The sequence below is a fragment of the Girardinichthys multiradiatus genome, chromosome 14 (genome assembly GCF_021462225.1).
Source record: "Girardinichthys multiradiatus isolate DD_20200921_A chromosome 14, DD_fGirMul_XY1, whole genome shotgun sequence".
Classification (NCBI taxonomy): Eukaryota; Metazoa; Chordata; class Actinopteri; order Cyprinodontiformes; family Goodeidae; genus Girardinichthys; species Girardinichthys multiradiatus.
The window spans coordinates 42,040,679-42,067,384 of record NC_061807.1 but is presented as its reverse complement, the minus strand read 5'-3'; the positions used below and the strand labels follow the sequence as shown (position 1 = coordinate 42,067,384).

General features: G+C 41.9%; 1 protein-coding gene across 1 annotated transcript; it reads left to right on the top strand.

The window, feature by feature from the left end:
• Positions 1–202: 202 nt before the first annotated feature.
• cd99l2 (CD99 molecule-like 2) lies at positions 203–24,395 on the top strand. The gene is made up of 9 exons (XM_047386735.1): positions 203–390; positions 5,722–5,781; positions 13,800–13,928; positions 15,188–15,241; positions 19,418–19,486; positions 19,576–19,626; positions 19,728–19,847; positions 20,877–20,942; positions 22,552–24,395. Exons 1-9 carry the CDS (start codon positions 330–332, stop codon positions 22,611–22,613), a joined length of 672 nt encoding a protein of 223 aa, XP_047242691.1. The 5' UTR covers positions 203–329; the 3' UTR covers positions 22,614–24,395.
• The last annotated feature ends 2,311 nt before the right edge of the window (positions 24,396–26,706 follow it).

Genomic DNA, 26,706 nt, shown 5'->3' with positions numbered 1-26,706 from the left:
AGATTTTGTTGTGTTCCAAAAATACAATAATGAATAAACGCAAAAGTACACGGACCAATACTTTTGGGTCTTGTTCCGCAGAGAAGCATTTGCAAAACAAGAACATTTGCATTTTTGTTTTATTTTCATTTTCTGTATCTTTTGCATTGTTGCCAATAGCTAAATAATTTTTCGGTTTTTAATTTGAAAGGTAGCAGGAAGTGGCTTAAAGAGGGAGTGTCGCTGCATGCGGCTTTTGAATGCTCCTACCTGTTCGGCTTCATAGTGAAACACAGAGTAGAAAATACCGTTATTCCCTGCTGGTTTAAAGAATCAGTTAGTCTAGAGTCATGTTGATGCATCGCTCTGTGTATGTCCTGTTTATCCTGGCGCTTTTGCAGCCGCTCCAAGGTAAGAATGTTTCCGCACCTTTGAGCATGCTGCTGATGCATCAGCTGCTGCGTCTGAGCTGTTCGTGCTGTAGGTTGGTTGCAAGCTGAGGTTAACGGTCCTGAGGCTCGGAAACGCAAAAGGATTCATTTCTAAGCTTGTTATTATCCGTTTAAATGGGATTGTATTATTTATCAAACGTATTAATACGTATTATTCAGTGGCGATGATAAATAATAACTGGATTCTAAGAATTCGGTTTATCCACATGGTAAAGTGCTGGCAGGGCAGCCCCTGTCCTTTTGCTGGTGTGCAGCACAAAGCACCTGTGCCACAGTGCTGTATTGCAGTCATCTCAAACTGTTCATGTTAGGCTGACAAGCAAAGAGTAATGGCGACCAACCCCTCCCATCTTTTTCTCTCAGCCCCCTGTTCTCCAGCTAGAATTTGATGCTAAAATGCGGACAAAAGAAGGAATGTGCACTGAATGGCAGAGAATGCATTTTGTTGGCAGAATAAACTAAAATAACCAATGTTCCAAATTATGAAAGTAGAAAAGTATATGTACACTCTCTATTTCTGTTTACATATAAATTGTCCTATTACTGTGTAATTGCTGCGATATATCACTATAATTAGACAGATACAAAGAATTTGCTGAGGCTTTAATTACTGCAGTGCCACTGGCATCCCTGTTCATTGTTCTCAACCCAGTGGCATTGAAAACCCTCCATTTTATTTCCCAGCATGCAACAGGATGCTGCTGGCAACCAAACCAAGCACATTAGCATTCTGAGCACCATCTAAAAGATACTGGTTAAAGCTGCCTACCCTGCCTAACATTGTTGTGATTTTTATTATGATTATATCATTTAATATTTAATGAAATAATAATTCGGTCTGTGGAGTGTTGTCCTGTGAATACCAGCCCTATAAGGTAGTGGTATTAGGACAATAGAGAAAAGCATGAATCAAGCTTTGGCATTAATTAATTAATTAATTAAAAAGTGTAAAAGTATTGCACTTGCATTATAATAAATGTCACCAGATGGCTGTAAATTGTAAATGGCCTGAAGTTGAGGACACCAAAGTGCTTTACACTACAATCAGTCATACACACATTCACACACCAACAGTGGTAGCCTACATTATGGCCACTGCTGCCTTCAGGCAGACTGTAAGAAGCAAGGCTGCCACAACATCAGTGCCACCGAGCCCTCTGACCACCATCAGCAGGCAAGACGGGTGAAGTGTCCTGCCAAAGGACACAACGACTGAGACACATGATGACTGAGGAGGAACACCTACCATTGTCACCACCGTTGCCCCTATGTATTGGGTGCAGCTATGGCTATGGCATAGAAACTGTTCTTCAGTCTGTCTGTACAGGTTTTCAGTGACTTGTAGCATCTGCCAGATGGCAGAAGCTCAAAAAGTAAATGTCCAGGATGAGATGGGTGCCTGACAATTTTTGGGGCTTTTTTAAGCCACTGGGTGTTGTACCATTCTTCCAGGGATGGGAGATAGCGTCTGATGATCCTTTGTGCTGTGGTGACAACCCTCTGGAGAGCTTTCCCATCTGTGCCTCTGCAGCTGGAAAACCACACACAGATGCAGTAGATGAGGATGCTCTCTGTGGAGCACCAGTATTAGGAAACCAGCTGCTTTTATGTAAGATGGCTGTTCCTTAGTACTATCAGAAAGGTTAGTATCTGCTCTGCCTTCTTGATGATGGTGGTGGTGTTGTCCACATCTTCAGTGTTTCAGGACTTTTTGCCCAACTTGCTGTTCTTTAACAAGGAGCCTAACAGTAAAATTCGCAGCAGGTGTTTGATCCGTGAATCGACCAATATTTTTCTTGCTTCAGTCAGACTTAGTATTTAAACAGTCCTTCTCACCAATCCTTGAACTGCCACCTTAATGTGGTGGTTGGGCTTAAGTGCTCGAATGATCCTAGAGGCTATATTGTCTGGGGCTTGAATGTCCCTGGTAGGGTCTCCCATTGCAAACAGGCTCTTTTGATGGGTCACACAAAGAGCAGTTCAGACGCCTTCATGAGGACCACTAGAACGAGACACATGATGACACCCAGTATGGCGGAGCCGGGGTCCCACCCTGGAACCAGGCCTGGGGTCAGGACTTGTCGGTGAGCGCCTGTTGGCCGGGTTACTCCTCGTGGGACCCGGCTAGGCCAAGCCTGAATGAGAGACACTAGGCCATCCCCCTGTAGGTCCCCCACCTGCAGGGGAAACCATGAGGGACCGGAGCAAAGAGGATCGGGCAGCAGACGAAGGTGGAGACCTCGATGACCTGATCTCTGGATGCTTAAACTGGCTCTAGTGATGTGGAATGTCACCTCTTTGGGGGTGAAGGAGCCTGAGCTTGTGCGGAAGGTCGAGAGATACCGGCTAGAAATAATCGGGGTCACCTCCACGCACACAGGGGCTCTGGTACCCAGCTCACCGAGACAGGTTGGACTCTCTTCTACTCTGGAGGGGCCCGTGGGGAAATTCAGTATGGTCTGCAAGCTGGATGACCTGCAAAGGTACCTGACCAAACCACCAGGCACAGGCATCATCACCTTGCGTGGGCCAGATGGATCATTTACGCTGAACGAGGGACAAGTGGGCCTCAGTGCTGTTCTCTGATAAAACTTGGTTCACGTTGAGCAGAAGTTGCCCCATAAATTGGCCACTGTTGTCACCAGATATTTGAAATTTGACATAGGGGTTAAAATCCTGTCTTCTTCAGCTAGTAGGGGATTGGTTTCTGTAATAAATAAGTTAAAGATCTTTAAAGAAATTTGTTATGATACATATTCCCAGTTTTATGCTGCTTGTGTGTCCTGTGAAATTATGCTGCTAGAGTATTGGGGGGCCATGCAAAGCTCAGCTTCAGATGCTGTGGAAAACAGAGCAATCCAAAGCTTTTTGGCGGTTCATAGGTTTGTCTCCATCTTGGCAGCTCAATGGGATATGGGCTGGTTTCCAGGGTTATTTCAAAGGAAATGTGAAATGGTTAGACTCTGGAATCGAATCATTCATTTGCCTGACAATAAAGTTTTCTTGTGGAGTAAAGCCAAGTCTCCTTGGGCTGGCGAGCTTCAGGCCATCTTTGGTGAAGTACAACAGTATGTATTTCAAAATAATTTGTCATGTAGTCTTAATTCAATTCAATTCAAAGGTACTTTATTTATCCCTGAGGGGAGATTAGAACAAAATGTATGTCTACTTTTGAAGAAAATGGTTAAATAGCATGATAGCTAAGCCAAAGTTAAGAACCTATGTAGAAATGAAGGTTGTATATGAAACAGAGTTTTATGTACAGTTAAATTTGACAGGGAACCAAAGATCTCTGATTGCTCAGCTGCACACAGGTATCCTTCCCCTGGCTTCAGAAACTACAAGGTTTACTCAAACTCCAGGAGCGGACATTTTGTGATCTGTGTGAGTTGGAAGAGGTGCAAAATTAAGTTAATTTTGTGTTGTATTGCCCTTTGTACGACAATTTGATAATTCTGTTGTTTGATGAATTATTTGTTAAAATGCCTGAAATGTTCTGGTTTGGTGATGACGATAAGATGAAAATATTGTTCAATTTCAATGTATTTAATAATACAATTTAATGTAATTTAATATAATAAAATATTCATTCATATATATATATATATATATATATATATATACGCATACACATAGATGCATAAATACACATACATACAGGGGTTGGACAATGAAACTGAAACACCTGGTTTTAGACCACAATAATTTATTAGTATGGTGTAGGGCCTTCTTTTGCGGCCAATACAGCGTCAATTTGTCTTGGGAATGACATATACAAGTCCTGCACAGTGGTCAGAGGGATTTTAAGCCATTCTTCTTGCAGGATAGTGGCCAGGTCACTACGTGATACTGGTGGAGGAAAACGTTTCCTGACTCCTCCAAAACACCCCAAAGTGGCTCAATAATATTTAGATCTGGTGACTGTGCAGGCCATGGGAGATGTTCAACTTCACTTTCATGTTCATCAAACCAATCTTTCACCAGTCTTGCTGTGTGTATTGGTGCATTGTCATCCTGATACACGGCACCACCTTCAGGATACAATGTTTGAACCATTGGATGCACATGGTCCTCAAGAATGGTTCGGTAGTCCTTGGCAGTGACGCGCCCATCTAGCACAAGTATTGGGCCAAGGGAATGCCATGATATGGCAGCCCAAACCATCACTGATCCACCCCCATGCTTCACTCTGGGCATGCAGCAGTCTGGGTGGTACGCTTCTTTGGGGCTTCTCCACACCGTAACTCTCCCGGATGTGGGGAAAACAGCAAAGGTGGACTCATCAGAGAACAATACATGTTTCACATTGTCCACAGCCCAAGATTTGTGCTCCTTGCACCATTGAAACTGACGTTTGGCATTGGCATGAGTGACCAAAGGTTTGGCTATAGCAGCCCAGCCGTGTATATTGACCCTGTGGAGCTCCCGACGGACAGTTCTGCTGGAAACAGGAGAGTTGAGGTTCACATTTAATTCTGCCGTGATTTGGGCAGCCGTAGTTTTATGTTTTTTGGATACAATCCGGGTTAGCACCCGAACATCCCTTTCAGACAGCTTCCTCTTGCGTCCACAGTTAATCCTGTTGGATGTGGTTCGTCCTTCTTGGTGGTATGCTGACATTACCCTGGATACCGTGGCTCTTGATACATCACAAAGACTTGCTGTCTTGGTCACAGATGCGCCAACAAGACGTGCACCAACAATTTGTCCTCTTTTGAACTCTGGTATGTCACCCATAATGTTGTGTGCATTTCAATATTTTGAGCAAAACTGTGCTCTTACCCTGCTAATTGAACCTTCACACTCTGCTCTTACTGGTGCAATGTACAATCAATGAAGACTGGCTACCAGGCTGGTCCAATTTAGCCATGAAACCTCCCACACTAAAATGACAGGTGTTTCAGTTTCATTGTCCAACCCCTGTATGTACACACTCTATATTTAGGTTCCCAAAAGCAAGGGAGTGCAAGTTAAAATCTGGATTAACGTCTATTACAACGGGAAAATTTTACAATTATATCACAATATCATGTTTCCAAATATTTTATAGGCCTGTTCTGTACCAACCTAAGTCTTTATTTTTATGATTTCTTCTTTTGTGTTTACTTTTGTCATTTTGCTGTTTACAGAAGATAAGGGTAGTGTGGTTGTTTTTTTTCTTATAAGAGTTTAGTCAATGTGCCTTGGGTCCTGAGCATGATAACCACGATGAAGAGCTTCAAACACTCACACAATGTGTAATTTCTCTCTTGTTTTCTTTCTTGTCCTTTCTTCTGCCCTTTCTGAAAAGTCCTGTCTGGAGTTGACTTGAACCTGGCAGATGCTTTGGATGATGAGGACAATAAAGCACGTAAGTTCTATCTTACATCTGAACTGTAACTGTCGACCATCTTTTAGAATTATTTTTATGAATTATTTAAATAAAATACTTGTGTTATGATTTGGGGTTGTTTGGTTTTTGGTTTCTGGTTTTTCTTATGTTTTTCACAGTTAAGGTTTTGACTCGTTCTTTTGTTATTATTTTTCTTAGATTTTGAATCATGCTTCTGTTATTTTCCTGGTCATGCTTTAGTTTTGTCGTCTTGTTCATGTTTTGTCGAGTTTGGTTTTGTTTGTATATTAGATTCTCTGTTTTTGCCGCAGCCATGTTTTGTTCTGTCTGTCAATTAAGTTTATTCAGTTCACCTGTTCAAGTTAATCTGTCTCCTTGCTCCACCTGGTTTTCACTCCATATATACACACCTGTTCTGTTAGTCGTCGCAGAAACATTTCTCATTCTCATGTCTTGTTCTCATGCTCAAGTCTTGTTTTTTGATCATGCCACGCCTGTCTACCCTGCCCGTTTGTTTTGTTCCTGCCTCCTGCTGTGAGTGAGTTTTTGTTTTTTGTCATTAAAACCTTTTTACTTACTGACATGCTGCCTTCTAGTCTGCATTCTGGGGTCCTATATCTCGCAAGTCGTAACAGAATGTTTCCGCCATCCATGGACCCCGCGGAGAAACAGAAGGCAGACACCTTGGATCGCTGGGTTGAACAGCAGAAGGAGGAGGCGATGAGGAATCTGCCGACCGACCTGGAGGTTCTACCCTCTCCACTGCTGCTGGAGCAGATGGAGCGTGAGGCGGTTCAGCGCCGTTCTCCGCCTGCTCCCCTGGCTGCGCACTCTGGTCCGGCAGTGAAGTCTTCGGCCTCCTCCCGCCGCAAGAGACGTCGGCGCGGAGCGCCTTCCTGTGTTTCAGCTGCCGAGGAGGTGGTTTCCCTGCCAGCCGACGTGAGGGCTGCAGCTAGTAAGCCCGCATCTTCGTCTGCCACAGCACTGTCTGCCAGGCTCGCTGCAGCTCCGCCCATGCCATCTTCGCTCGCTCCAGCTCGGTGTTCTGAGGCAATACCTGACGAGCTGGAGCAGCGGTGAAGGTTTTTTGTTCGCCATATAAAGAGCTTAAGGAAGACCAGCCTCATGTATTCCTCTCCTGAGCTGATGGAGAGAATCAGGCAGGTGGAGAGGGACTATGAGACTGCTGGTTTACTGCCGCCCACCTTTGTCCACGCCAGGACTCCAGGGAGCTGCTGCAGAGCAGCCCACGTCAGGTCTCCAGGGCGCTGCTGCAGAGCAGCCCACGTCAGGTCTCCAGAGCGCTGCTGCAGAGCAGCCCACGTCAGGTCTCCAGGGAGCTGTTGCTAGTGCTGCTGCAGAGCAGCCCACGTCAGGTCTCCAGGGAGCTGTTGCTAGTGCTGCTGCAGAGCAGCCCACGTCAGGTCTCCAGAGCGCTGCTGCAGAGCAGCCCACGTCAGGTCTCCAGGGAGCTGTTGCTAGTGCTGCTGCAGAGCAGCCCACGTCAGGTCTCCAGAGCGCTGCTGCAGAGCAGCCCACGTCAGGTCTCCAGAGCGCTGCTGCAGAGCAGCCCACGTCAGGTCTCCAGGGAGCTGTTGCTAGTGCTGCTGCAGAGCAGCCCACGCCAGGTCTCCAGAGCGCTGCTGCAGAGCAGCCCACGTCAGGTCTCCAGAGCGCTGCTGCAGAGCAGCCCACGTCGGGTCTATACAGCGCTGCTGCAGAGCAGCCCACGTCAGGTCTCTACAGCGCTGCTGCAGAGCAGCCCACGTCAGGTCTCCAGAGCGCTGCTGCAGAGCAGCCCACGTCGGGTCTATACAGCGCTGCTGCAGAGCAGCCCACGTCAGGTCTCTACAGCGCTGCTGCAGAGCAGCCCACGTCGGGTCTATACAGCGCTGCTGCAGAGCAGCCCACGTCAGGTCTCCAGAGCGCTGCTGCAGAGCAGCCTGACTCCAGGCCTGACACACCACAGCCTGACATGACGCCTGACCCTAAGTCAGCCTCTGCTCACGTCACTGAGGGTCCGGCCGATGCCTCAGCTCCTGCTCACGTCACCGAGGGTCCGGCCAACGCCTCAGCTCCTGCTCAGGTCACCGAGGGTCCGGCCGATGCCTCAGCTCCTGCTCACATCACCGAGGGTCTCGGCGACGCCTCAGCTCCTGCTCACGTCACTGAGGGTCCGGCCGACGCCTCAGCTCCTGCTCACGTCACTGAGGGTCCGGCCGACGCCTCAGCTCTTGCTCACGTCACTGAGGGTCCGGCCGACGCCTCAGCTTCAGCCTCTGAGGGTTCGCCAGGCTCAGCTCCTGCTCACGTCACTGAGGGTCCGGCCGACGCCTCAGCTCCTGCTCACGCCACTGAGGGTCCCATCGACGCCTCAGCCTCTGCTCACGCCACTGAGGGTCCGGCTGACGCCTCAGCCTCTGCTCACGCCACTGAGGGTCCGGCTGATGCCTCAGCCTCTGCTCACACCACTGAGGGTCTGGCTGACGCCTCAGCCTCTGCTCACGCCACTGAGAGTCTCGGCGACGCCTCAGCTTCAGCCTCTGAGGGTTCGCCAGGCTCAGCTTCAGCCTCTGAGGGTTCGCCAGGCTCATCTAAGTATTTCTGCAGATGACAGGAGTCTGTCTTGTACTGGAAGTCTGAGGTGTACAGAGTAAAAAGGAATGGTGAGAGTACCGTCCCCTGTGTGCTCCTGTGCTGTTGACTAACTGGTTAGACACAGAACCCTTCAGTCTGTCAAACTGTGGTCTGTTTGTCAGGTAGTCTTTGATCCAGGAGATTGTTGAGGCCTCCACCTGAGTCTTCTGGAGTTTCTGACAAAGCACATCAGGTTGGATTGTATTAAATACACTGGAGAAATCAAAGAACATGATCCTCACAGTGCTACTGGCTTTGCCCAGATGGCAGTGGGTTTGTTGAAGCAGGTGTATGATGGCATCTTCAACTCCAACTCCACAGCGATAAGCAAACTGAAGGGGGTCTTGATGGTTTACTGTTTGCTTACTCAGGTGGGCCAACAGGAGTCTCTCTAGGACCTTCTGAGTTCTGAACATAGTTGGAAGTAATAGGCTTATAAGTTGTTGTCAGAACAATCACACGGCGACAGTAGTAGGAGTTTGTCCTGTAACCGGTGGGTTGCCGATTCAAACCCCGCTCCGTCCATCTCAGTCGTTGTGTCCTTGGGCAAGACACTTCACTCGCCTTGCCTGCTGATGGGGGTCAGAGGGCTACAATGTAGCTTACGACTGTCGGTGTGTGAATGTGTGTATGAGTGGATGGATGACTGATTGTTGTGTAAAGGGCTTTGCAGTCCTCTGACTGATAAAGTGCAATGCAAGTGCTGGCCATTTACACTAATAGGGCCAGTGAAGTCACTAATGGGGCAAATGGGAAGGGCAAGTCCTAACTGGGCTTCCAAGATTTGAAGAAAACCCTCAGCCCACTGAAGGAGAAAAGAAGAAGCAGAAGAACATTTTCATTCCACATGTGATGTGGTTTATGAAGTCCAGTTTAGTGAGGAATGTTCAAACCTCTACATTGGGGAAACTAAACTGCAGCTGCGACCATGGATGGTCCAGCACAGAAGAGCAAACTAAATGGGTCAAGAACCAGTGGTTTATTTAAATCTCAAGGACAAGGGACACTGGTTTGAAGGCAAGCAATGTGCACATTTTGGTCAGGGAAGACATTTACGTTAAACATAAAAAATCAACACTAAACAGAGTAGGTAGCCTCAGATTTCCACTTTCTATTGACATCTTGGGACATGTAACCAAAACAGCTCACATGGCATTGTCAGGGACATGTTTGGATGGCAAGTACAACGATGCAAACATAGAATTTAATAGTTGGTAGGGCTCGTGACTCATGTGTCCTTATTGCCCTATTAGTGACTTTAATGGCCCTATTAGTGAAACAACAGAAGCCTTCTACTTAAGCACTAAGGATTGTCATGTCCTGGATTATTGAGGAACCAGCAAATAGGAAAAGTATAAATACTTCCCAGGGAACAGAGACGAAGCACAGGCAATGGAAGTGGTTGAACAGTGTTATGGATGTATGATTCTGTGGCCTTTTCTAATCATCTCTTTGCTGCCCTAATTAAATATATCTGCCCGTGTTGCTTATCTGCCGCACCGCTCCCTGCTACAGCTTACACAACATAACTGTTGATATCACATAAGATGCAACACATAGTCATAGATGAACTGAAGAGGATGACACCCTTTAGGAGGGTTAATAACAGGCTGTCAGGATCTGGAGTTTTTGTGTGTAAAGCCCCCAGACTTAGTCTACCTGCTACTATCATTATTAACCAACAGACCTTGAACTTATATCCCTTGGTGGATTCCGGTTGTGAACAGAACCTAATAGATTATGAGCTGGTTAACAAGCCCGGAATCGAGGTAGAAACTCTCTCATCTCCATGTTCTGTTTTAGCTATAGATGGTCAAAAATGACAACAGATAACTCAGCGCACCAAGCCCTCAGAACTCGTGTTGTCAGGTAACCACAGGGAAAGGATTTCTTTTTTCGTATTTCCGGAATCTCAGAGCTCCTTAGTTTTAGGTTTCCCTTGGTTACTCAAGCATAATCCTCATTTAAAATGGACCGAGCGTTGCATTGAATCATGGTCTCTTAGTTGTCATTCCACTTGTCTCCAGTCAGCTTTTTCCCTAAGTTTCCCCGAGTCTAATGGTGAGGAGGATGATACACTAGACTTGTCTCACGTTCCCTCAGTACCATGACCTACAACAAGTTTTTAGTAAAGCCAAGTCCCTCTCTTTACCTCCTCACAGACCCTATGACTGCACTATTGATCTACTTCCTGGTGCCCCTTTACCTACAAGCAGACTTTATAATATCTCCCAACCTGAACAAAAGTCTATGGAAGATTATATTAATGAGTCTCTTTTGGCAGGTATCATTTGGCCCTCTTCTTCACCTCTTGGGGCGGGGTTTTTCTTTGTGGGGAAAAAGGATGGATCTGTACGTCCTTGCATTGACTATAGGGGTTTAAACCAGATTACCATTAAGAACAAGTACCCTCTTCCACTTATCACTTCAGCCTTTGACCCGTTCATGGTGCTACAGTTTTCTCTAAGTTAGACTTAAGAAATGCATACCATCTTGTTAGAATCCGCCAGGGGGACGAGTGGAAGACGGCCTTCAAGACGCCACTTGGTCATTTTGAGTACCTTGTCATGCCTTTTGGTCTGTGCAATGCCCCGGCTGTATTCCAGGCCCATGTAAATGATGTGCTCAGAGACTTCCTAAACATTTTTGTGTTTGTGTACTTGGATGACATCTTAATCTATTCTAAAGACATTGAGGAGCATCGCTGGCATGTTCTTCAGCGCCTTCTGGAGAACCACCTATTTGTGAAGGCAGAGAAGTGTGAGTTCCACCAATCCTCTTACGTTTTTGGGCTACATCTTAGAGGGTGGACAGGTACGCTCGGACACAGAAAAATAAAGCCGGTATTGGAATGGCCTGTACCAGACTCCCGCAAGGCTTTGCAGTGGTTGTTAGGGTTTGCCAACTTTTATAGGCGCTTCATCATGGATTACAGTCTGACAGCAGCCCCACTTACCGCTTTAATCTCCTCTAAGATTACATTCTCCTGGACGCCGGAGGCTGACAGAGCTTTCCGGGCGCTAAAGAAGAAGTTTTCTCAAGCTCCCATCTTAGTTCACCCAGATTCTTCTAAACAATTTATTTTGGAGGTTGGTGCTTCAGACATTAGGGGTGGTGTTGTCACAGAATTCAGAAGATGGAAGGCTACATCCTTGTGACTTTTTTTCCCCGTAGATTAAGTAACGCTGAAAGAAATTATGATGTGGGTGACAGAGAACTATTGGCAATTAAACTAGCCTTAGAGGAATGGCGTCATTGGCTTGAGGGTGCCGAGCATCCCATTCAGGTTTGGAGGTTTAGACAGATCATAAGAACCTGGCCTACCTTCAGTCAGCCAAGAGACTAAGTCCACGTCAGTCCCGTTGGTCCTTGTTCTTTTCTCGTTTTGATCTGTGCATCTCTTTCAGACCTGGCCCAAAGAACACGAAACCTGATGCTCTCTCCAGACAGTTCGCAGAAGGTGATTCAGAGAAGGAACCAGCTCCAATCCTGCTTCCTAGTTGGACTGTAGGGGCACTCAGGTGGGAGGTGGAGGACATTATAGCCAGGGCTCAACAACACGATCTCGGCACGGGACCACCAAACCGTACTTATGTTCCTTCTAGTGTTCGCTCTAGACTCATCCATTGGCTTCATACAGCAAGGTTTTCAGCACATCCTGGAGTAAGCAGAACTACAGCGCTAGTTCTGAGAAGATTCTGGTGGCCTTTTGTACTTAAAGATGTGAGGGAGTTCGTTCAAGCCTGCCCTACCTGTGCCAGAAACAAGACAAGCAACCAACCACCCTCCAGCCTCTCAGCATTCCCAATCGGCCATGGTCCCACTTGGCCTTAGATTTTGTGACTGGCCTTCCCCTCTCGCAAGGTATGACCACTATACTCACAATTGTAGATTGCTTTTCTAAAGCATGTCATCTCCTTCCTCTTAGAAAGCTCCTGCCAGCACTTCAGATGGCTAGGCTCCTCACTAAGCATGTTTTTTGTCTGCATGGGATTCCTCAGGACATTCTGTTTGACTGTGTACCACAATTCATTTCTCAAGTTTGGAAACAGTTCTGTTTAGCTTTAGGAGCCAAAGTCTCTCTGACCTTGGGGTATCATCCTCAATCTAACGGTCAGACTGAAAGGATGAACCAGCAGCTGGAGTCCACTCTACGCTGTCTCACTTCCACTAATCCCACTGATTGGTGTTCATACTTTCCATGGGTTGAGTATGCTTTAAACTCGCATGTTTCTTCAGCTACAGGACACTACCCCTTCCAATCATCCATTGGTTATCAGCCGCCTCTGTTTACAGCAGACGAAAAAGAGATAACGGTTTCCACTGACCATCAACATGTTCGCTGCTGCAGGTCCACCTGGAACTCCACCATCCATGCCCTTCATGGAACCGCAGAACAAAATAAGCGTTTTACTGACCGAAGACGTCGACCAGCTCCAGAGTATTGTCCTGGACAAAAGGTCTGGTTGTCAGCACGAGACGTGCCTCTCAAGTCCATGTCCCGGAAGCTTTCCCCACGTTTTATTGGACTTTATGAAATAGAGACTGTTATCAGCCCCTCTGCGGTTCGCCTTCGTCTTCCTGCAAATCTTCGCATCCATCCCACGTTTCATGTTTCTCAGATAAAACCTGTGTTCTCTTGGGCTTCCAGCTGGCAGCTTCCTGTCTTCAATGTCATCTGAACCTTGGCATAAGCGTAACCTGTTCACCCTCCAACGCAAGTACCTCCTTTCTGAGGAGGACAAACCGGACAAACCTCTGTGCCAAACACTCAAACTCCGAATCACTCAACCCCCCCTGGCGGTTAGATTACTCCAACATAGTAAACTTAATCTCATAACTCATTAATCACGTTAAGTGTAATGTTTTGATTTATTTATTTCATGTTTACTATAGCATTTCGATTTGCTCTTTCTTTGTACAGTTGGCGATTTACCAGTTCCTGCATATTTCCCATACCTTTGTTTAAGAAAATAAATCTTCTTCATAATCCTGTTTCTTCTTCTGAGTGTTTCATCTGCATGTGGGTCAGAACTATCTTGAGCAAAATGACACAGCCATAGATAAAAGCAGGACTCATGCTCCATTCTTTGCTCCTCTTGGTTCATCCCTAAGATGGGCTGAGGGGAGCCCGGTACCGAAGGTGAATGTCACTCTGTATCTGTTCATTGGTATATTTTGTACACTGATTAATTTTATATTAAATCTTGATTTTATACTTAACCATTTCTCATTATTTCGCAAGGTAAATACTTTGCTGGTTTTACTGGTTGGATTTTGGAACTGGAGAGAAACGGACCCGGTAGTGCGAGGAGGCAAAAAAGAGCCAAAACTCTCATTTTACAACAGTCTGCTGAAGCTAAAAACTTAACAGTTGCTTTGCCATTGTTTTTTTGCAGGCCCTACTTCAGTGGATTTGCTGAACTGGGTTGCCACAGTGAGTACTACTACCACCAAAGCCTCAGCAAAGGTCAAGCCCAAGATCCCTACAAGTACTATGGTCGCAAGAAAGCCAAAATCCAAGCCAGGTGAGTGAGACAACTCTACGTAGTATGTAACATCTGCTTTAGATGCAAAACGAAACTTTAGAAATCTGATTTGGTTTTATTTTAAATATTTTAGATGCTGAACAGGACACCACAGTCTTAATTGCAAACAAATAGCTTTCTTAGCTTAGTGTTAAAACAGTCATATTTTTCTATTTATTTACTGGGAGAATTGACTAAGACTCCTGGATAGGTGTCGAAACGTATTCTAGGAAAAAAGCAATCCAAAGACCGGTTGCCTCTGGTTAAAGCCTGCTTTAGTTGCCATGACCCGGATGACTGAGAATCTGTACCGGCATGTATTGTAATCAGCGAGCTGGTAGCCAGCATGCTTGGATCAATAATTAGCTCACTTCATCTAAATTTGGCTCACCCTGCTTACTTTCCCGACCTGAAAAAAAATCAGGCAAAAACAATTGTGTTGTGTGTCCTCTGCTTAAATGTTACTTAAATGTTATTTAAACCACTGAACATTCAACACTCTTGTGTAGGGTCAAAATACAGAATGGAATAAAATACCTCATTTTAATCACCTTTTTGATAGTCTGACATTTAACATTAAGAGCCTTTTTAACAACAGTGTCAGATATCAATATTCAGTCTGTAAGTAAATTAAATGTGTTTCAGTCTGAAATATAATAGGTAATACTTCTTCCAGATAACTAACCCAAACACTGAACTTGTTCCCTGAACTCTTCTGAAGTAGGTTATGATTCCTGCTTGGATGACTCAGCAGATTCACATAGAGTCTCCTAATGTAATACTAAATCCTCTTTTTTAATTTTACAGCTTAGCTCTTAGAGAGGAGCTTGGAGGTCAGTCAAGTTATATAAACAGTTGTTCTGACACATTTTGAGCTGTATTTATTAGCGCTGGGTGAGGGAGAAATAAACATTTAGTGCAACAAGAATAAATGGATGTCAGTCTTTTTTCATGTGCATGTCTACACATTGGGGTTAAATTGTGAAATTTAAATCTGTTTTACACAATAACTGTCAGTAAATGTGTATTTCATTTGTGTTATAATCCCTTGGGTTATAAATTAAATAATTCATAATACAACTTGAAAACACACTGGCCCATATTAAAGCTTGTATAGGCTTAAAAGCAAAATATGAATGAGTTTGTAAAAACAAAAATGGACCGGGACAGGGTAAAAGTGTTAATTTTATTTTTATTAAATTCTTCATTTTTTATCAAACTTGCAATAACTTTGTTTCTTAATCTTATGATCATTACAGCTGGAAATGACTTTGATCTTGCAGATGCCTTGGATAAAAACCAGAAGCCAGGAGGTAAGTTTTTCCGAGGTGGATATGTAGAATTCATAAATCATGAATTGTTTTAGTCAAAGGATTTAGTAAAGTTCAACAAAAAAAGAGAAATAACAAAAAGACCACAAGTAGCCATGCAGAAACAATTATGTACGTATATTTAAGTTCAGTTTGTTCAGGCTGCATAATATATTGCAAAAGAAATAAATGATTGCTAATTATTTAACCAGCATGCATTCAGGAATATATTCAGTGACACTTCCTAATAAATGCAGCATACAAAGTTTTAGAAGGTTAAAGTGATAAGGTGTTAATGTCATTCAGAAAATACAGCTATAGTCATATTCAAAAAATTTGATTATTCAAAAGATCTTTATTTCAGTAACTTATTTCACTAAGTGAAATACATTATAAAGGTTAATTACACACAAAACCTTTATTGCTGTTAATTATAATTATTTTCTACTTACAGCTAAAGAAAACACGACACTTAACCTATTAAGCCCTAAGGGGTTTTAGAGCAATTTCCAACTGAAATTACATACTTTAAATAAATTAAGTATAGCTCCACAGTTATAAGGCCTACATGCAAACTTTTGGTACGACATAAAAGAATATACATTTACATTATACATATAAAAGATAAAAATGTTTGAGCCTTACCAAAAGTTTTTTCTAAATTAACATTGCAAAACGGGCGAGGCACTGGTGGTGTAGAGGTTAAGCGCGCGACCATGGGCAGAGGCTATAGTCCTCGATGCGGCTGTCCCGGATTCGAGGCCTGGACCCGGTGACCTTTGCCAAATGTCTCCCCTTTCTTTGCCCTCTTTCCTGTCTACCTACTGTCGACCTAGTGCTGCAAAAAAAAAAAAAGAAGTTGCAAAACACTATGGAAATCCTTTGGAATTCTGAGGAGAACCCCCAGTTGCATTCATCCACATCTTCACTATAACTTCACATTTGCACTAAATAAGTTGAAGCATATATGTTCCACAAACGTTTTAGAGGGCAATGTGCCAGACGAAAATGGCAGTTAGGCAAAGGGTGCCAAAACTTTCCCAATGTCTTTTTCACCTCATAAAAAGGGTATAAAAGGGAATCTGGTCAAATAAATGTGCTGATTTCCATTGTTGGAGTCCTTTTGCACATGACATAGCCTTTGGTTATGACATTTATCCTGTGTATCATCAAAATGTACAGTTGCAAACATAACTAGAAGCTAATGGAGTAGCGCGCAAGCTAGCAGCCGGCAGACAGTAACCAGCAGACTGTAATGTGCAAGTAAATTACATCACCAGAGAAGATGCTAGAAAGACAAGTTATGCCTTGTTAGAAAGGTGAGTGTCTCCAGTTTGTTATGATATGAGACATATGGGGGTGCTGCAAAGACAAAAGTGCTTTTTGTACCATTTTATTCATAGAGTCAGCAACGTCTGAGGGACCTTAAAATGTCATCGCCTGTGTTTAAGTTGTTGTAAAACTAAAAGGTATTTGTGCAAAACTCATTTGGGGAATTGTTTAGTGTAGATTAAAGCTTCCTCTTGCGATATATTTAACAAGAAAAAAAATTGGTGGAGTTTTACCTAGTTTTATAGACCGCCAAAAAGGGTCGTGGGCTAGCGGGTTTAAATCTAATCTAATCTTAAACCCGACGGGTTTAAGATTAGATTAGAAAACAGCCAACATTGGCCAGAAGCTCCTCTTAAAATAAAACCTTGTTCAGATGGAACCCCATGTACCTGAATAGACTACTCCTTCTCTGGGGTCTATGTTGGCTATAAACCCAAAGCAAAAAGACATTTACACTTAATTATTTGCATGTGTTGTGTCAGGCCGGGGTTTCCATCAAACACTACTTCTTTACCACCTGCATTTCTATCATGGGCAGCTGAGGTGGTGGAGAACAGCTTCATAAGCTTGGACACTTTCTGGAAGCAGCCTTGTTATTACAATCAACCACCACTGCTAACAGGACGTGTAAAGTGAAAATGTTTCCAAAAAGTACCTTGAACCTTGACTCATGTCACATTACTCTGTCAGCCAGCACATTTCTTGAATGACTTGTTTGTTGAAAGTGATAGGCGGTTTAGATGCAATGATGCATTCAGTGTCAAAATGTGGCTTTGGAATTATCATTGCTTTATCTTTCGTGGGGTTGTCGCTCTCGCTTTTCTTTCTTTTTTTACAGAAGATGGTATCCTACCGCTTCCATGGTCGATGTCACAAGTCATACTATAATCGCAGCGTTCAACTGAATTTGAATTTAGTTCAGTTTATGTAGCTAATATTCACAACAAATATTGTCTATTGTCTCAAGGCATTTTACAAAAAAAGTCATTAACCATACAGACTGATTTAAAGTCAATTTGATCATAGTTTTCAACCAATGCAGTCAAATTCAGTTTATTAATCAAATTGGTTGAAAAGGTTTTCTATTTAAAGAAACCAAACCAATTGCATCAAGTCACTGACTTTGCAGCCAAAACACCTCCTGAGTGTGTTTTAACTTCAATTTCATTGAGTCTATACTTTGCAGAAATCCCTCATAGGAAGAAACCTCCAACAGAACCTGGTTCAGTGTCAGTGACCAGTAGGGATTTGAAATAACTGAACATACACACAAAAAAGACAAAAAGAAATACTAATTCATATTTTCTATGTTAAAAGAAAAAGCAGAGTTAATGACAGTAGTATCTGCTTTAGTGGCTTTATTTAGAACAAAAACACAGCTAAACAGATAAGCTCTAAGTCAGTTTTAAAATCTATAGGATGAAAGAGTTCACATTCAGTTAGTCGGAGCAACAGCTCAGCCGGTTGCTTTGTCTTTGTAAGAGACAGGATTAAACACAGAAAGACAGGGCTAAGTGTAGCATCTATAGAAATAGAACACGAAATTACTGGCTCAATCAGTAGTCCCCTCAAGAAAGGTGTCACAGCTAAACAGAATGCCAGGCCAGATGTAGCTTCTGTGAAGAGATAAAAGAAGAGAAAGAACATAAAGTTCATAGCAGAATAAACAGCAGGTAATGAAAAACTGGAGAGTAGTAGGAGAACGTAGCAGAGTCAGGAAATGTGGTCAGTATGTCCTCCAGCAGTGTAAACCTATAACAAGATTGGCCTGCCGTTCCACTGTTAGAAACTCTAGGAGCTGCCAGTAAATCTTCATTCTGAGAGCAAAGTGCTCTGTTGGGAACAATGAGATATGTGATTAGTTATGGAGCTTTATTATTAAGAGTTTTATATGTAAGGGAGGAAAATTGATAAATTCTGTCCTACTGAGACAGATTCTAGTTTTTTTGCATCACTCTGGGACAGGATTTTTCTAATTTTGTCAAATATTCCGAAGGTAAAAGAAGGAAGTCCTAAAAACTTATACTTAAATGAATTTGTTTTTTATGGTTTTTGAGGAACAGATTGCAGCTGTTCCGCATGTTTTAATGTGCCTGGTCATTAGTCAGTGATGTTGGTGGATTATGGGCTGTTAATGACTCATAACACTCTGTTCATGTTAGCTATAGCTTCATAATAATGACCAAATGAATGTCTCCGACTGAACACTGTTTTAAATGACTTTGGAAATTATGAGAACAAAATAAACAACTTACCACTGACTTTTTCTCGTTAAGCTAGCTGCATCATAACAAGGACACATCCGGCTGAAAGTATCAAAATAAAAGCTGATCTTGTTTTGTTTATTATGACGTACAACAGTCAATAATTTACTTAGCTTCATTCTTTATTTTGTAATTTATACCTTAAATTTGAACATTTTTACCATTTAGCTGATTAGGTAAGTCGTAAGTAAGTCTTCCTTTTTTCACTGTTTCACTCAATGGATGTGTTTCATGTTTCAGATTCTCGATTTGATCAAAAGATGTCTTTACTATGACATTTCTTTGTTATTCTAAGCAAACACATATTTTCTGTTGCTACACTTTATGTTTGGGACCCTTTATGTTTCACACTATTTTTCTCTGCTTTTTTCTTTTCTCATCCTGCTTACATTCTTTCTCTTTTTATTTTATTCAGTGATATGCAGAAGATATATTTTGCTGTAGTTTTCTTTACAGTCAATATTTTACCCTAATTTGATTTTGAATTCCTCAAGAAGTAGAAATGTGTAGTGATATACTGCATCTAGGACTACAGTCTGTCTTTGCCTTCAGTGCAGTGTTTTGTGTTTCTGTTTTCTCTCAGGTGCATTTTCTGACAGTGAACTGGAGGGTGTGAGCAGGGATGATACTTACAAACCTGACAAAGGAAAAGGTCTTATCTTTGCCTTTACTACGGACCAGTGTGAAAGTACTAAATCTGTACATTTTAAATAAGATTCTATTTAAACACCGTTTCCTCAGGAGGGCATCAAAAAGGTGACACCAACCAGAGTACCCATGATGAAAGCAGGGGTGAGTTTTTAGTCTCTGCTCTGTTTGTTCCAAAATATATGAAAGAATAGCTTCCAGACCATCAACTTTTTCTCTGTCTGAGTATGTGGGTGTGTTTGCAGAGACCACTGCAGAGGTTGGCACTATTGCAGGAATTATTAGTACAGTTGGCATAGCACTGGTTGGTGCCATCAGCAGCTACATAACCTACCAGAAGAAGAAGTTGTGCTTCAGTATACAACGTAAGGTTCTTTACTAAAATCATCTAAATCTGTGGTCATGTCAGATGCTTTAGTAATTGAGTCATATAATTTTGAGATTAGGACACCATCAGAACCATCACTGCTGAGCAAGGGGAGAATGAAACTGAGAAGAGAAATTTAGAATAATGAGAGTTTTAAGTGGGGAGCTGCAATCAATTAGCTCATTGCAGTCACCCCTGCCTGAAAAAGACTGGAGGCAAGTGGTGAAATTTTATTTTAGTTGCGTCCAAAAGCAAAGCAACCTACAGTATTTTTTGTTTTATTTTGTACGTCATTAAACAGAAATAATCAATAAAGTAGGAACTGTAATTTCCTAAACCTGCTTTACTAATTAAAAATAAAAATTAAATAAGGTATATTTAGTTTCAATTTAATTAAGTTTATTTATACAGCGCCAATTCAGGACATGTGTTGTCTCAAGGCACTTTACAAAGTCAGTTCAAACGAATTATACAGATTCCAAGTCAAGAACATACATTCAAACTGATCCTAATTATCCAACAATGCAGTCAAATTCAGTTTATTATTCAGATTGGTTAAAAAGTATTCTATCTAAGCAATATAATCATTTAAAAACCAAATTAATTGTTACAAACAATCCAACTAATTTAAAAAAGCCAACATTTTAAAGTGATTGCTTATATCAAATTGTATTCAAACTATTGTCAAAAATAATATTAATATGGAAAAATATTGATTAGTTTTAATTAAGATTAAAAAAAATGTTTCTCTTTTAAATATCATATATTTCTTTTTTCTTGCTCTTTTGACAAAACATGTGAATCTTCTTCTTTTGTCCTTTTTCATTTCTTAAGAAATAAAGCAAATTTGACATTTCCATTAACGTGACGTCTCATTAGCATTAGCCCAGGCTTACAGTGATTTGAATAGAACAGACCGACTCTGTTCTGTGGCCATGCAGCACAAAAACAGGGATTAACCGGAACTGCTATAATTTGTTTGGTCATATAAGATTAATTTAATTTCGTTTTCTTTTTTTTTTTACAGAGAGCCTGAACGCTGACATTAGTAAGTCTGAGATCCCTGAGGGAGTAGTGGCAACAGAGCCTAATGGTACTTTACCCGCCTACACACACAAACATATACAGTCATGTTCAATAAATTGGGATATACGTTCTGATTAGGCTAATTTTATAATCTTCTAAGAAATTAAAGGCCATGTTTTCATTATCTGTAAGCTAAAATCATCAGAATTAACAGAAAAAAAGGCTTGAAAACATCAGTCTGTGTGGAATTAATCTATTGTATATAATGTGTTTCACTTAGTGAATAGAGTTACTGAAATAAATGAAATCTTCATTATTTGAATTTATTTATTGTGACTGTAAATCAGTGTGCATCTACATCTAGTTCAAGCTCAAGTCCTCCATCAGCAGCCTGGGAGCTTGAGCATTACGCACAGTATATTAGTTGTTGCTTGTTCCAGTCAGAGATCTCTGAAGTTGTTTATGGACTCTACTAAAGCTACTCCACCAGGTTTAGGGGTCACAGCCTCATTGGCACCACTGAGAGGCTCTGACAAGTATCTCTTCATTGTGCTATTCATATTTCTTCAGCTTCTTTCCTTTTGACGTTGATGTTGCTTGGGATCGTAATGTTTACCGCTACTGTTAGCTTTTCTTCTTTGTCTACCAGCATAATGTCCGGTTGGTTAGCTGTCACTTGTTTATTGATCTAGATCTGGTGTTTGACCATAGGACTTCTAGCCCAAACACTGCACAGATGTCCCTGCACAATTGTCCAGCTACATGGTTGTGGTGTAATTTCTTGCACCCAGTTGATATGTACCAGACTTCCTTTGGGGGATCTTTGTTCACCCTAAATTTTTTATCTGGTTTTAGGTGGCAGACCATGGCATCTAATGCTTTTGTGCAGTCATTTTTTTCAGATTACTGCTTCTGTACTGCTCTTCAGTCCAGTCTTCTCAATTCAATGATGGGACTTCCAAATGTCAGCTATTCCATTAGTGTGTTGGTGGCACATGCCATGCAGGGGTTTATCAGCCCATAATGGCTTCTCCCGTTTCCGTACTGCAGCCTCTTTGCTATCTTCTCCTGGATGGCGACTCTGATGCTCACTAGTTCTAAGCCTTCCTCCTTCTGCTATGCAGTCTTACAGCCTAGTTCATTAGCCCTCGAGGACTGAACTGCTCATATCGCTACCTTTAGCCTATTATACCAGTGTGGAATATGATGAGTGGCAGAGTAAATATATTGATTGTTTAAACTTTGTAGTCATTCAGCTACCCTTTGGAACCTGCATTATGGCTTAATATACTTGAATTGACTGAGGTAGTCGCAGCCTTTTCATGGTTGTTCTGTGCCTTAAGGTGGCAGACCATGGCATCACTGTCCTGAACATCTGCAGCATTGCCTCCTGGAAGTTTAAGTCTGTCATGACCACTTAGTGTCTCTCGGACATCATTTAGCTGTACTTTTCCGGTTAGTATGAAATTATGATGTCCTTGTTGTATATCCTGGTTAGGTGTTCAGTGAATCAAGGTCCTCCCTGGCCTACAGTTTTATGTCATTTACTGTATGTGATGGAGATTGCTAAGGATTGCTCCATTGTATTGTTTTGTACCTGGGTTTTGTGCTTTTTTTGCCTTTATGTGTTATGGATTGTGACTGGAAATCTCATTGATTTACTTTTCTCTCTGCAGCACAACAGACACTTCTGGAACAACCAAAGACTGGACCACCTAGTGACGAGAATGTAGTTTAGAACCCAGTCAGTCAGCAAGTTAAACAGACATTTCAGCTATCCTTTCATTCACATATAGTGTACTTTATTTATTTATTTATAAACATGCATTACACTCGCATTTTTCTACCTTCATACACTATATGTGTTTACACCGTTCATGCTTCTCTTCATTCTCATGTTGTAAGTTGAACCACTTGAATTAATTTCAATTTTTTTTAGTAAATGATGAAAACAATTAAAATATTTTTTAATGATTGGTTAAATGAGGAATTTAGTGTGTAGTTTGTCTCTGTGGTGGCCCTGTGACTGAACAGTAGGCTCTGAAGGCGGCATCTGTGCTTCTTTCACGATAAGAGCTTAGATATGCTTCATGCCTTGCTAAGTACAAGAAAAGGTCTTTTGGGTGTTTTGGAGGGGATATTTCTTTCTTCTTTTAATCTTACATTGACATGAGTGTGTAAAATAGAAAAACTACTAGTAGTGTTTGAAGACTGTTTTTGTCCCGCTAGCTTCCAACATGTTACCAGATGAATCTTACTGCTAAAAAGTGACATGTTTCCTGACATTAGGGAATAGATTGAAACCATATTGTGACACTGCTCTGATTGCAAAAGGAAAAAGAAAGGTAAGCGACTCCAGTTGAGTTGCTGACCTGAGAAAAAAAGAAACCATACAGGGATCTTGCATATTGTATTTTTACACCGTAAAAAACTTTAAAAACATCGCTTCTAATCTGAAAAATGTGTAAAAGAAGGAATAATGACAAGGTTTTACAGAGATTCAGGATGACGATGTAGAAACGTCCTCATTACTACTTTGTCTTCTGTTTAGTGGTATTTACACTGAAAACTGAAACTGTCACACTCCCTGCAGGTTGTAAACACCAACTGGTCTTTGGGATTTAGACATTTTTGTTCTAGCTGTAATTATGTAGATATTAAGAAATACCAGCACAACCAGGCTCGCAGACAAGATGGGGTTTAATGGAGGAGCTAGATGAAGCTGCCCCTTTAGAAGACAGGGGGCGATGAAACAACATGACCATTGGTCCCACCATCACACCAGTGTGACATCTGTATGCTCCACATGCCTGGTAACCTGGATTCAGGTTGCACTCTGTCCAGTGCTGCCTGGTAATGCTCTCTGGTGTCATCAAAGTGCTATCTTCAACGGCTGGTGACCTTCACTCACTGTTTTGACGAACTCTTAAATGCTCCCACAGCTGCCTGAAGCACCATTACTTCGCTTGTGATGCTCCACAGTGCCTGTTCTAGATACAAATGCTTCTTTGAACACATGTCTGTATGTAGACAGAATTATGTCCAAAAGGACAATTCATTTGAACCCCAGTTAGATGAAGGAAACCTGCTTTGTACTTCTAGTCATTGCTGCTTTAATTCTGTACCTGAGACTCTTCCTTTGTACATTCTGATGTATGTTTTCTCTATGTCCTGTATACTGTTAGCTATTCAGTCATTGTAATAGGGTTAAAGGACACCCATTTTCAATTCTAGGAGTTTAAACAAATGTGGCCTTTACCAGGTTTTAAACTATTCAAAGTAATCCTAGTGGAACTAAATCGGGTTTGTAAGAAAATCTCAGTATAATCTCCAAAACTCTAGAATTTAAAGGAAGTGTACTTTTTTTTCACCATGACTGTATTTAAATATTGAACTCGTTTAACTTGTTTTTAGCTAATCTCTGCTTAAGATGTGCTAGTTGACTGATTTCACTTGCATTCCTACATAATCTCCAGTTATTTCCAATATAAATGAGTAAAATAAAGAATTAATAAAGAGACTCAGCTTCCAATGAAATGTCTGAAGTGAATATAGCTCATCCTTTTAATCCAAGCAATGTCTGCCTATTTTAACAAGTTAGATTATGTGTAGGTGTTTTTTCAAACCTACACATGCATCATTTGCTGTTATGTTTATTCATTTGATGCAGTGGGTAATATATTAAAAACCTAAATGTTTTCTCACCTTAAATATTTCTAATTGACCCATTAAAATATAATTGATATAAAATTCACACCACAGGTCGGCAACAACCCAAGTAATCCACATACAGTACTGACCAAAAGTTTGGACACACCTTCTCATTCAAAGAGTTTTCTTTATTTTCATGACTGAATATTGTAGCTTCACGCTGAAGGCATCAAAACTATGAATTAACACATGTGGAATTATATACTGAACAAAAAAGTGTGAAACAACAGAAAATATGTCTTATATTCTAGGTTCTTCAAAGTAGCCACCTTTTGCTTTGATTACTACTCCACACACTCTTGGTATTCTGTTGATGAGCTTCAAGAGGTAGTCACCTGAAATGGTTTTCACTTCACAGGTGTGCCCTGTCAGGTTTAATAAGTGGGATTTCAAGCCTTATAAATGGGGTTGGGACCATCAGTTGTGTTGTGCAGGAGGTGGATACAGTACACAGCTGATAGTTCTACTGAATAGACTGTTAGAATTTGTATTATGGCAAAAAAAAAAGCAGCTAAGTAAAGAAAAACAAGTGGCCATCATTACTTAAGGTCAGTCAGTCCGAACAATTGGGAAAACTTTGAAAGTTTCCCCAAGTGCAGTCGCAAAAACCATCACGTGCTACAAAGAAACTGGCTCACATGAGGACGGGCCCAGGAAAGGAAGACCAAGAGTCACCTCTGCTGTGGACAATAAGTTCATCCAAGTCACCAGCCTCAGAAATCGCAGGTTAACAGCAGCTCAGATTAGAAAACAGGTCAATGCCACACAGAGTTCTAACAGCAGACACATCTCTATAACAACTGTTAAGAGGAGACTGTGTGAATCAGGTCTTCATGGTAAAATAGCTGCTAGGAAACCACTGCTGAGGACAGGCAACAAGCAGAAGAGACTTGTTTGGGCTAAAGAACACAAGGAATGGACATTAGACCAGTGGAAATCTGTGCTTTGGTCTGATGAGTCCAAGTTTGAGATCTTTGGTTCCAACCATCGTGTCTTTGTGCGGCGCAAAAGAGGTGAATGGATGGACTCTACATGCCTGGTTCCCACCGTGAAGCACGGAGGAGGAGGTGTGATGGTGCGGGGGTGCTTTGTTGGTGACACTGTTGGGGATTTATTCAAAATTGAAAGCATACTGAACCAGCATGGCTACAACAGCATCTTGCAGCGGCATGCTATTCCATCCGGTTTGCGTTTAGTTGGACAATCATTTATTTTTCAACAGGACAATGACCCCAAAAACACCTCCAGGCTGTGTAAGGGCTATTTGACCAAGAAGGAGAGTGATGAGGTGCTGCGCCAGATGACCTGGCCTCCACAGTCACCGGACCTGAACCCAATTGAGTTTGGGGTGAGCTGGACCGCAGAGTGAAGGCAAAAGGGCCAACAAGTGCTGAGCATCTCTGGGAACTCCTTCAAGATTGTTGGAAAACCATTTCAGGTGACTACCTCTTGAAGCTCATCAACAGAATGCCAAGAGTGTGCGGAGCAGTAATCAAAGCAAAAGGTGGCTACTTTGAAGAACCTAGAATATAAGACATATTTTCAGTTGTTTCACACTTTTTTGTTCAGTATATGATTCCACATGTGTTAATTCATAGTTTTGATGCCTTCAGTGTGAAGCTACAATATTCATAGTCATGAAAATAAAGAAAACTCTTTGAATGAGAAGGTGTGTCCAAACTTTTGGTCTGTATTGTATACTATGAATCAATTAAAAATAGTCCATAAATGTATTTATGACTAAACTATTTGAATGACAGAATAAGTATAAAACACATGAAGAATGTGACTGATGTGCCAAAAGGCATAGAAAAACAATTGAAAAATGTCAGCATTATTGCCGCTATATGCAGAACAATATCATCTGGTTTAATATAAATCAATGACCTCGGTTTCACATTACCAAAATATTGTAGAATAAGTCTTGTTGTAAAACAATAATAGAAATGATTACTGGAGCTCTTCTGAATGTTCCAGGAGGTGCTGTTGGAGCCTTAATGTGGAAGTGGAAAGAAAGTAATTTCATATAAACCAGGTGGAGGCAGGTGCCCCTTAGATTTTAGACAGAGGAGACGAAAGAATAAACAAATCAGTTGTCCAAAAGCCAATGAGCATTTGCA

What these genes read in the sequence shown, in the direction of transcription:
- cd99l2 (XM_047386735.1), top strand. Translation starts at nt 330, where the DNA reads ATGTTGATGCATCGCTCTGTGTATGTCCTGTTTATCCTGGCGCTTTTG. An exon ending in TAAAAACCAGAAGCCAGGAG is followed by an intron (nt 15,242 to 19,417) that starts GTAAGTTTTTCC and finishes GTTTTCTCTCAG; the next exon opens with GTGCATTTTCTGACAGTGAA. An exon ending in AGTGGCAACAGAGCCTAATG is followed by an intron (nt 20,943 to 22,551) that starts GTACTTTACCCG and finishes TTCTCTCTGCAG; the next exon opens with CACAACAGACACTTCTGGAA.